The sequence below is a fragment of the Arachis ipaensis genome, chromosome B10 (genome assembly GCF_059453495.1).
Source record: "Arachis ipaensis isolate K30076 ecotype BB chromosome B10, ASM5945349v1, whole genome shotgun sequence".
Taxonomy (NCBI): domain Eukaryota; kingdom Viridiplantae; phylum Streptophyta; class Magnoliopsida; order Fabales; family Fabaceae; genus Arachis; species Arachis ipaensis.
This window is the reverse complement of record NC_142435.1, coordinates 120,208,031-120,219,548: the sequence shown is the minus strand read 5'-3', so window position 1 is coordinate 120,219,548 and position 11,518 is coordinate 120,208,031. Positions and strand designations below refer to the sequence as shown.

The following is an 11,518-nucleotide window of genomic DNA, read 5'->3' as shown; positions in this document are numbered from 1 at the left end:
TGCATGATTGAAGTATTTGGTAAGGACTATAAATCCAGAAAAATAGATATCTCTGAAACCTTAATTGTTTTCTCACATATTTTTTTTCACACCAAACCTTTGCTTGCTTTCTTGAATTCTCTGAATTTCTATTTAATGCAGTTTGAACCCAAAACACTATTTTCTGCTTGTCTGACTAAGTGAATCACCTAATTATTGTTGTTTGGTCCATCAATCCTCGTAGGATCGACCCTCACTCACCTGAGGTATTACTTGGTACGACCCGGTTCACTTGTCAGTTAGTTTGTGGTTTTAAAAATCCGCACCACAGATGTGCAAAAGAAAATCTTTCATGTACTTGATCTCATTCATAAATAATCTTCTAATGAAGAAAGAGCAAAAATGAATAAATTTGTTGGTAGTTATTTATACTTTACATAATACATATTTCTGTTTTCTTTATCTTGTTTGTGTTCATATTTTGAACCGAGTTTGTGCATCATAATCATTAATTAATTAGCTGAGATTGTGGAATATATGTCATGAAATGACTGGAGACAATTGATCCCAAAAAGATAAAAAAAAAATCACGTGAAAATATTGAAAATAGGTAAGTATCATTAAAAATACATAATTTTTACTTCTAAATTAACATAAATTAAAATTAAATTTCTTTCAATTGTAGGATCAAGTTGACCGTTCCATAAAGGAATATGCTTCGATTGTTCTCTTTGACAAAATAAATTAATTGAGAGATAAAGCCATTGCTGAATCTGAATTCATAGGACTCTCGAAGCTATCTGCTACAATATCAAGTTTTTTTTTTGTAAATTTTCATAAGAAGATATAGAAAGTGTATAGGTTAAATGTTGTAAATTATTAAGAATTTTTATACTGGTTGAGTATTGAATTATCTATCTACTATATAGTTAAAACAAACACATTCTTTGCATCTTTGTAAATATTCAATCCAAGATTTTGATAAATTTCTTTGCCAAATTAAACTTCTATAAACCTGTCTAGAATGTGTTGCATAATCTGAAGCCATATTAATATAGGTTCACAGTTATTAGATTTAATATATTGAACAAACAACAAATGTATCGAAATTTGTTCACGTTCACACCTAAAACTGTTTACCATTAAATAATTGAAAAAGGTAATTTAAAAAACCAACAATAACTTGGCAAATGGAACAACACAACATAATTTAGAGAGTAAACCTCATTTCTATTAAAAAAAATAAAAATATTACACTAATTGCACCAAAATTCATTCAAATAAACACCGAGAAATCTATCTTATTTTATTGAATCTGTGAACTGATAATTCATAATTTGTCCTTGATAAAGGGTAGAATTTAACTGCACCACTGATCTACCATTTAAAAGGTTCAACTGCAAAAAAGTAAATCGTATATTAGCACAACTATTAACTTGCACAAAAACTATTTTACCTAATTAAAGCACATCATTTTACCTCATGATAGATGAGAATTAGTGTTGATCTAGAATTTCTCAAAATAGGATCACTTCGTTGCAAGTATAGCCAAATCAACAACTAACTCCCACAATCAAATTTAATTCTAAAAAGTAGTCACAATCAAAACACAATAACCGGGAGTTTAAAATCCCGGGTCGCTTTCCCTAGGAGTTGCAATTGAGGTGATCAATTATTGGCTATGATTGATTGCAAGAGAGACAAGAAATGTAAATAGCAAGAAAGTAACTTAACATGCAAGAAATTAAATGAGAGCAATTAAATGGTCATGCAAGAAATCAAGAGAAAGGGAATTCAAATGCAATAAAACCTCTTGGCATGGATTGAGAGCTAAGGTTACCTATCCTAGTCATTGACCACAAACACATGATGATTATGAAGAGTTAATCCTACTTAGTCAACCCTACATCGAGGATAAGTCAAATAGGCATAGTTGATCCCAATCCATAAGTCCTAGTCAACACTATTAATGGGAGACTTAGAGTCAATGGAAACCAAATCAACTAACTACTCTAATATATCAAATAAGAATGGACATCAATGACTCAAGGGTCACCAAAGTCCTCAATTCCAAACCAAGAGTGAAGAAAAACTAGGTAAAAACTAAGCCAAGTATTTTATCAAACACTTGGTGTGCATGAAAATAAAATAATATTAAATTACATTAAAAATAAAATCTAACTACCAAAAGCAAGAAAATAACAACAATAACTCAAATAAGCATTAAATGAACATAAAACATAAATTGCATTAAATAGAAATTAAGAATTACAAGAGTGTTCATAAAATAAAAAGTGACATAAAAGAGAAATTAAGAAGAAGAACTAAGAAAAGCAAGACAATAAAGCACGAAAACATAAATGAAACTACATTAAAATAAGAATTAAAGACTGAAATTAAAGAGAAATTAACTAAACCTAACCTAATTCTAGAGAGAGGGGAGAGCTTCTCTCTCTAGAAAACTAAGAGAAAAAGATAGAAAAGCTAAACCTAATTGCCCTCTTGCTTCCTCTTGGATTAGGGTTGAAATAGCTTCAGAAATGAGTTGGATTGGGTTTTGGAGGCCTAAAATTCGCTCCCAGCGATTTGCAATTAATGAGCTCACGTGACTCGGGTCACGCGTATGCGTTACCTGGCAAAATTCACTTCCACGCATACGTGTGGGTCACGCATATGCGTCTCCTGGCTCGCACTTGTGCGTGCGCACACATTGCTTGTGCGCACGCACGGATGCTGGAACTTCCAAACTCCATTTCTTCATGGTTTCTTCCCTTTTGCATGCTCTTTTTCTCACTTCTTCAACCCATACTTGCCTTGGAAACCTGAAATCACTTAGCAAACACATCAAGGCATCAAATGGGATTAAAGTGAATAAAATTTAGCAATTAAAAGGCCTAACAAGCATGTTTTCACTTTCAAGCACAATTTAGGAAGAAATCATAAAACTATGCTATTTCAATGGATAAGTGCAAGAAAAGTTGATAAAATCCACCTAATTAGAGCAAATAAATACTATAAAATGTGGATTTATCACATCCCCACACTTAAACAATAGTATGTCCTCATGCTATACTCAAGAGGGAAACAAGGGGTATTACATTTATTCAAAGTAAGGAAATTACCTATATGCAATCTATCTAAATGAATGCAACTACTTAGTCAAAATAAATCAACTCCAAGAACACATATATGAATATAAGGGCTAAAGCAATCTTAACCAAGTCAAATCTATAATTGATTAGAGTTATTGAAAAGCATTTACAAACTTGCAAGAAAGGAATTAAGCATAGGTGAAAACATATAATTGAGCAATCAAACCCTCACCGGATGTGTACCCACTCTAATCACTCAAGTGTATAGGGTCAATTCACTCATTTCTCTTCTAATCATGCTTTCTAAGATTTGTCTTTCATCTAACAATCAATATTTATTCAATGTATACATACAAATATCATGAGGGCTTTCCATAAGTTGTAATGGGGCTAGGGTAAAAGTAAGGTTATATATATGGTCAAGTGAGCTTTAAATTTGAATCTTTAACTAACTTAAGCTCTCACCTAACCTGCATAACAACCTATACAACTTAAAGCAAATCTAACTACCCATTCCTCACTTTTCTTACACATTTATGCATTTTCTTTTTAATCACAACTCATATGCATTTTTATTTCTCAACTTTGGGGCATTTTGTCCCCTTTCTATTATTTTCTTTTTTTTCCTTTTTCTTCAAACATTAAATATATACAAAAGTGACAATGCATATGATTTAAGTATTTGATGCATGAGTATGTACCAAATTCCCAAGATTTTCAACAACAATACAAAAATTCACTTTTATCTCAACTAAAGTTCCCAAACTTCCCTACACTTATATGATACACTCTCACTAGCCTAAGCTAATCAAAGATCCAAATAAAGGGCATTTATTATTTTTCACTTAGGGTTAGTAATGTGCTAACTTTAAGAACAAAAGGGGATTGAAATAGGCTCAAAGTTAGTTAATAAGGGAAGATAAAAGGGTAGGCTATTTGGGACAAGTGAGCTTAATGAAAGGATGGACTCAATCATATAAATTCATATATAAATCAAACAATGGACATAAAGAATCAAACAAATCAAAGATTGCAATCATAAAAAGAGAATAATACACACAAGAATGAAAATAGTGGTTATATGGTGTAACCACAAAATTAGGCTCAAAACTCACATGCTCATGTGTTCATAACTCAAAAACATGTTCCACAATATATTTCAAGTAAGTTTCAATCAAAAGTTCCAACTCAAATCAATTAGGATGTCAATGCCCTATATAATGGAAAGTTTTCTTGGAAAATTTCATTAAATTAACTAAGCTCATTATATGTATGCAAAGACATGCAATAAACTAGGGAAAAGAAAATGCAATTAAAGTCCTAAAATATATACATACCAAGAAGAAAAAAATACAACTAAGAATTCAAAAACAAGATGAAAGTGTTAGGATTAGAGTTTGTCACCCAAGATGGTCGATCGGTGACGACCTCCCCACACTTAAGGGTTTGCACGATCCTTCGTGGACTCAAAGGTGAGCAAGGGGGTATGGCGACTTCGGATTGCCACCTTCAGCTGGTGGATCAATCGGCTGCTGCATGCTCTTTCTCCCACTTCCCATGTTGCTTATGGTGCATCATCCATGAAAAATAGAAAATAGGATGGCAATACAAGTAAATACAAAAATAAGGAAGCATGGATTGTTGGAATGAGGTGATATTCACTAGAATGAGTTGAGTGAATTAGTTTGTGACATGAAGGAAACAAGTATGTGTATACTAAAAGTTGCGCGGTTTAGAACACACACACACTAGCATGGATAACTAGGTCACAATTATACAAAATAACATGCACTTCACTCATCCTAGTGTGCTTGAAATACTTTAAAAGAGATTTGTAGGTTAAGATAAGCAAACAATTAATAAAGGAGCATACAAGTATTCAAGCAAGAATAAAGGAATTGTGAGTTGGATAATGGAGCAACACATAATTGACATGAAGTGGAAAACATGGCAAGCACAGTCCACAAAGCTTAAAAAGCTAAAAAAATGCCATTTGGTAAGCTCATGATCCAATTTCACAATTCTTAATGTTAATGCATCAAATAGGTGACTTAAATAAAAATCAATCATAACAAGCATCACCTAACAAAAAATGCATCAACTAAGAACAAATTGCCTAACTATAGATAATGAAATCAAATTGACAAATTACATGGTGGCCAAAACATGCAATTTAGAAACCCAAAGAAATTCATGAAGGCAATGTTATAAGTACTTGGTATGTGCAAAATTAACCATGAGGAACTCAATACCAAGCAACAATTTATAACCTCAATAAACATAGCCAACAATATTAGCAACAACAATCTCAATAATTCAGCAGCAATATCTCAACACAATCAACAAATCAACTCAATTATCCAACACTTAGCACCAAAATAGAAAATTAAACTAACTAACTAAATAACTAACTAACTAACAAACTAAACAACTAACTAACTAAAGGTGAGTGTTATGGGTGGTGAAGTGGTGGGTGGTAGTTTAAGAAGGGAAAGAAGAGAGGAGAAGAGAAAAGAAGAGAAGAAGTAGAGAAAAGAGAAGAAAAGAAGTATAGTGGTGAGAAAACAGGGGCGTGCATACGCACACAGGGCCATGCGCACGCACAAAGTGTCACGCGTACGCATAAAAGACGCGTGCAAAAAAGGGAATCGACGCGTACGCGTGGAGGACTGATGGAGGAAAAATCGTCGGTAAAGAATTTCATAAAAGTAGTCGCGTTGCAAGTATAGATCTAAATCGACAATTAAACCTCAATCAAATTTAATTTGTTTGTCACTTAAGCAAACCCAATAAAAATCAACCGAAGTATTTAAACATCGGGTCGTCTCTCAAGGAATTGCAGGGAAGTGTACTTATAATTGGTTATGGGATTTTATCTTTTTGGATTTTGAAATAGGGAACAAGTAATGTAAATAACAAGGAAATAAAATAATAATTAAGAAAAGTCTTAGCAAGGATTGATAATTGGAATTCCTATCCCATTATCATATTCACTTGTAATAGTAATTGTCTTTTGCTCTCACTTAGTTAACCTCTAAAAATTGAAGGTAAGTCAAGTGAGCAATTCAACTTGAGTTCACAAGTCCTAATCAAAGACTAGAGTTAGTGAAGCTCAAGCCAACTAGCAACTTTCAATCGACAAACAACAAGAGACTTATGATGATTCAAGAGTCTCCAATTAATCAATTCAAGCTAAGAATATAAAAATCTAACTTAAAACCCTCCCAAGCATTTTATCAAACACTTGGAAGGCACAACATAAAAACATAGAAAACTAACAAGGAATATTAAATCTAAACAACCAATTGCAAACATCAATAATAACAAACGTAGAAAGGAACAATAATTATGAAATACCTCAAATTGCATTAAATAGAAAATTGAATCTAATATGAGAATCCATAAACTAAATTGGCAACATAAAGCAATCAACAAGGGAAATAAATAAACTAGAATGCTAGAGCAAATAAACGTAGAAGAGAAACTAAATTGAAATAAGATAGAATTCAGAAATTGAAAAGGAATAAACTAAGAATCCTAAAACCTAGAGAGAGGAGAGAGCATCTCTCTCTAAAAAAACTACATCTAAACCTAAAATTATGTGAATGAATGATGATTGAATGATTCCCCCACTCTGCAGCCTCTAATCTGTGTTTTTGGGCTTAGAACTGGGCTAAAAATAGCATAGAAATCGCCCCCAACAAATTCTGATATCTGCAGCACGTGGCGCTCATCACGCGTACGCGTCGGCCACGAGTACGCGTCGCTAAACTTTCGCAAGGTCATGCGTACGCGTGATCCACGCGTGTGCGTCGCCTAACTACATGGCAACTATGGCAAATTGCATATCATTTTGAAGCCCCGGATGTTAGCTTTCCAACGCACCTGGAACCGCCTCATTTGGACCTCTGTAGCTCAAGTTATGATCGATTTAGTACGAAGAGGTCAAGATTGACAACTTAGCAATTCCTTCAATTTCTTGTGTTCCTTCCACTTTTGCATGCTTCCTTTCCATCCTCTAAGATATTCCTACCCTATAAACCCTGAAAACAATCAGCAAACATATCACGGCATTGAATGGTAATAAGAGGGGATTAAAATTAGCAAATTTAAAGCAAAAGAAGCATGTTTTCAATCATGACACAAAATTAGGAAGGAAAATGTAAAACATGCGAATTCTATGAATAAGTATGAGAATAGTGGATAAAATCTACTAAATTAAGCACAAGATAAACCCTAAAAATGGGGTTTATCAAGGACACGTACGCGTGAAAGAGAGAAAATGCAAGGTGACGCGTACGCATGAGGGATGCGTACGCGTCGATGGGAAAAAAGAAAAGGGTTGTGCGTTCACACTATGTGTGCAAACGCCACGAACAGAGGCCTTGTTTTGAGGTGTGCGCACAGAAAGGCTGAATTTTTTTTAAAAAAAAAAATTAAAACGTCAAAAATTAATGCTCGTATCGCCATCTGTTTGTATGCACACAGGTCTGTGCGTACGCATGAGAAGAAAAAAAAGGGGGATGCGGACGTATAAGGCGTGCGAGCGCTCCGAACAGGGGCTGTGCAAAGGGGTGTGCATATGCACAGGTGGTTGCGTACGTACAGAATGCAAATTTTGGGGAGGTGTGCGTACGCACAGATGTGGCACGTACACATGCTCTGTTTTTCTAAAAAAATTTTAGTGCTCTAAGGCACCAAACATGACATCCAAAATAGCTTTTCCAACCCCAAAATTTATTCTACCCTAAAAATGCAAGATCAACACAAAAATTCTACCAAACTAAGCTAATTAAAAGAAGAAAAAATTCAACAAACAATTTCTAAAAGAGAGGGAGAGTTAGAAAGATGTTACCAAGCACTTTTATTTATTGTCTTTAAGTTAGAAAATTGGGAGAGCCCTTGCTATGGTGGCTTGTGCTTGACCTCCCCACCAATACTTGAATTTGCAATGTCTTCCGAGATCCAAATCCTAACCATTAACAAAAACAAAAGACAACCAAAAAGAAAGCTATTTACATATTGACATACTTACAATAGCAAAAATTAAGCAAGCAACATATGCACAATCAACCAAAAATAAGCTATTCACAATATTCACAATATGCACAATACCCAAGAATACAACACCATTGCAACTCCACGGCAACGACGCCAAAAACTTGATAGATGAGAATTAGTGTTGATCTAGAATTTCTCAAAAATAGGATCACTTCGTTGCAAGTATAGCTAAATCAACAACTAACTCCCACAATCAAATTTAATTCTAAAAGGTAGTCACAATCAAAACACAATAACCGGGAGTTTGAAATCCCGGGTCGTCTTCCCTAGGAGTTGCAATTGAGGTGATCAATTATTGGCTATGATTGATTGCAAGAGAGGCAAGAAATGTAAATAGCAAGAAAGTAACTTAACATGTAAGAAATTAAATGAGAGCAATTAAATGGTCATGCAAGAAATCAAGAGAAAGGGAATTCAAATGCAATAAAACCTCTTGGTATGGATTGAGAGCTAAGGTTACCTATCCTAGTCATTGACCACAAACACATGATGATTATGAAGAGTTAATCCTACTTAGTCAACCCTACATCGATGATAAGTCAAATAGGCATAGTTGATCCCAATCCATAAGTCCTAGTCAACACTATTGATAGGAGACTTAGAGTCAATGGAAACCAAATCAACTAACTACTCTAATATATCAAACAAGAATGGACATCAATGACTCAAGGGTCACCAAAGTCCTCAATTCCAAACCAAGAGTGAAGAAAAACTAGGTAAAAACTAAGCCAAGTATTTTATCAAACACTTGGTGTGCATAAAAATAAAATACTATTAAATTGCATTAAAAATAAAATCTAACTACCAAAAGCAAGAAAATAACAACAATAACTCAAATAAGCATTAAATGAACATAAAACATAAATTGCATTAAATAGAAATTAAGAATTACAAGAGTGTTCATAAAATAAAAAGTGACATAAAAGAGAAATTAAGAAGAAGAACTAAGAAAAGCAAGACAATAAAGCATGAAAACATAAATGAAACAACATTAAAACAAGAATTAAAGACTGAAATTAAAGAGAAATTAATTAAACCTAACCTAATTCTAGAGAGAGGGGAGAGCTTCTCTCTCTAGAAAACTAAGAGAAAAACATAGAAAAGCTAAACCTAATTGCCCCCTTGCTTCCTCTTGGATTAGGGTTGAAATAGCTTCAGAAATGAGTTGGATTGGGTTTTGGAGACCCAAAATTCGCTCCCAGTGATTTGCAATTAATGAGCTCACGTGACTCGGGTCACGCATACGCGTGGGCCACGCGTACACATCGCCTGGCTCACACTTGTGCGCGCGCACGCATTGCTTGTGTGCACGCACGGATGCTGGAACTTCCAAACTCCATTTCTTCATGGTTTCTTCCCTTTTGCATACTCTTTTTCTCACTTCTTCAACCCATACTTGCCTTGGAAATCTGAAATCACTTAGCAAACACATCAAGGCATCAAATGGGATTAAAGTGAATAAAATTTAGCAATTAAAATGCCTAAAAAGTATGTTTTCACTTTCAAGCACAATTTAGGAAGAAATCATGAAACTATGCTATTTCAATGGATAAGTGCAAGAAAAGTTGATAAAATCCACACAATTAGAGCAAATAAATACCATGAAATGTGGATTTATCCCCTCACTTTGAGATTTTTTCTTTTTCTTTGAAGCATTTGCTATATTTTTTAGAATTTGATCCCAATTTATTTTTGGGACGTCCTCTTGTTCTCACACGTGGCGGGTTTTGAAGTTTGTTAATATCTTCCAATAAACCATCTTCGTTTGATAGCAAACATTTTCATTTACATTTTGCTTTATATTCTTGCATCTCAACCATCGCATTATCATAAGCGTGGTGCAGAATCACAGTCAACTCCTCATATTCTGATGCAAATTCACAAATATTGTGTGATCGAAACACCAAATTATCAAAACTTCTACTTCTTGGCTCTAATAAAGGATCTATCATTCTAATATATATCTTGGTGATACTTTATCTACTCGCTCAAAGCTTAACGCACTCAAAGAGTGACGACACAATATGCCTTTTCACTCAAATAATAAGCACTGGTATTTTACTTCGTGTGATATAGCATCATATGTAATCACAACTTATTGAATGTAGAGTTTAAAACATGTTCTACACCTTTATTATAGAAGCAAAACACATAAATATTCAATTAATTATAATAAAGCCACCCTTACTTAATTAAAAGCCACTTATTGTCTCTAACTAACACCATACTTCATAAGAAAATTATTCCAATTTCTATCAAAGGCATCTTTTGTAAAAGAGTTCCAAACAACATGATTCATATCTGGTTCTATTTCTTCATGTCTCTTGTAGCCATTTAATTTCTGTAGAATCTTCTTCATAATATACCAAATGCACCACCTATGAATTGTTGTGGACATACAAGTCTCAATAGCTCTTTGCATCAATGCACATTGATCCGTAAGAATGCCTTTTGGAGCCTTTCCTCCCATGCAACGAAGCCAATATTTAAATAACTTTTTGAATGATTGAATATCCTCATTTTCATCAGAACACATATGAGAAATGTAGAATGTCCATGGTGATTCACACTAAGAAAAGAACCAAAAACCAAATTATACCTGAAGTCAAAAATGCAGAAACAAAATCAAGATTATACCGAAACAAGAATCTATTATGCACCGGAACTTCTTTCACAAAGCACATAAACCAGAACAGCAAAAATACCTATTTGTATTGTAAGTGGTATCGAATGAAACAAAATCTTTAAAATACTCACAAGCAGCCATGCTTCTTACATCAACCCAAATAGCATTTTTGATTGAGTGATCAACCTCTAGTTCAAGCTCATAAAAGAAGTTTTGATTCTTCTCTTTCATTCTTAACAAGTATTTCCCAAATTTTTTGGCATCATCTAGTTTAGAAACATTACGGACTTCTCTCGTAATGTAATTTCTCACATCTTTTTCAATAAAACTTAATTCACGATGACCCCTTACTACTGAGACAAATGATTGATATGTTTTACTTGGTTTAATTCCAGCTTCATCATTATTCTCAAATGTATGACATATAGACATGCTTAACTGCCTGTGTTATTTAAGCATCTCTGCTTGATTTGGACAGCATGAATGTGAATGATGCAAAAGAACCTTCAAAATAACCCAAACAACGGCGTCCTTCAATATATGTATATAAATTATTGAAGAACAATTTAATCCAGCTGAGGGATTTGTCTTTTGAGTTGGAGATATGTTCGATTTCCATTTCTCCTCTCTATTATATGTAATTAATTATTTCTTAATTTTATTTTTCTTTTTATTTGTGTTCCTAATTTTGGTAGAAAAAACCTGCACTTCAAGGGTCTTAAAAGTCATCCTAACTTTTGACACAAACTTCTCATCAATA

The 11,518-nt window shown here is 33.7% G+C and overlaps 1 protein-coding gene across 1 annotated transcript; it reads right to left on the bottom strand.

Annotated features, from left to right (window-relative positions):
* Window positions 1-10,553: 10,553 nt before the first annotated feature.
* LOC148581493 (protein FAR1-RELATED SEQUENCE 5-like) lies at window positions 10,554-11,190 on the bottom strand. Its single transcript, XM_088492390.1, has 2 exons — window positions 10,838-11,190; window positions 10,554-10,731 (listed from the first exon to the last, which is right to left on the bottom strand). The coding sequence occupies exons 1-2, from the start codon at window positions 11,188-11,190 to the stop codon at window positions 10,554-10,556; spliced, it is 531 nt and encodes a 176-aa protein (XP_088348516.1).
* Window positions 11,191-11,518: the final 328 nt, after the last annotated feature.

Coding starts and splice junctions, on each gene's coding strand:
- LOC148581493 (XM_088492390.1), bottom strand. CDS start 11,190: ATGTCTATATGTCATACATTTGAGAATAATGATGAAGCTGGAATTAAA. Junction 10,732..10,837: donor ACCACTTACAATACAAATAG/GTATTTTTGCTG, acceptor TTTTGACTTCAG/GTATAATTTGGTTTTTGGTT.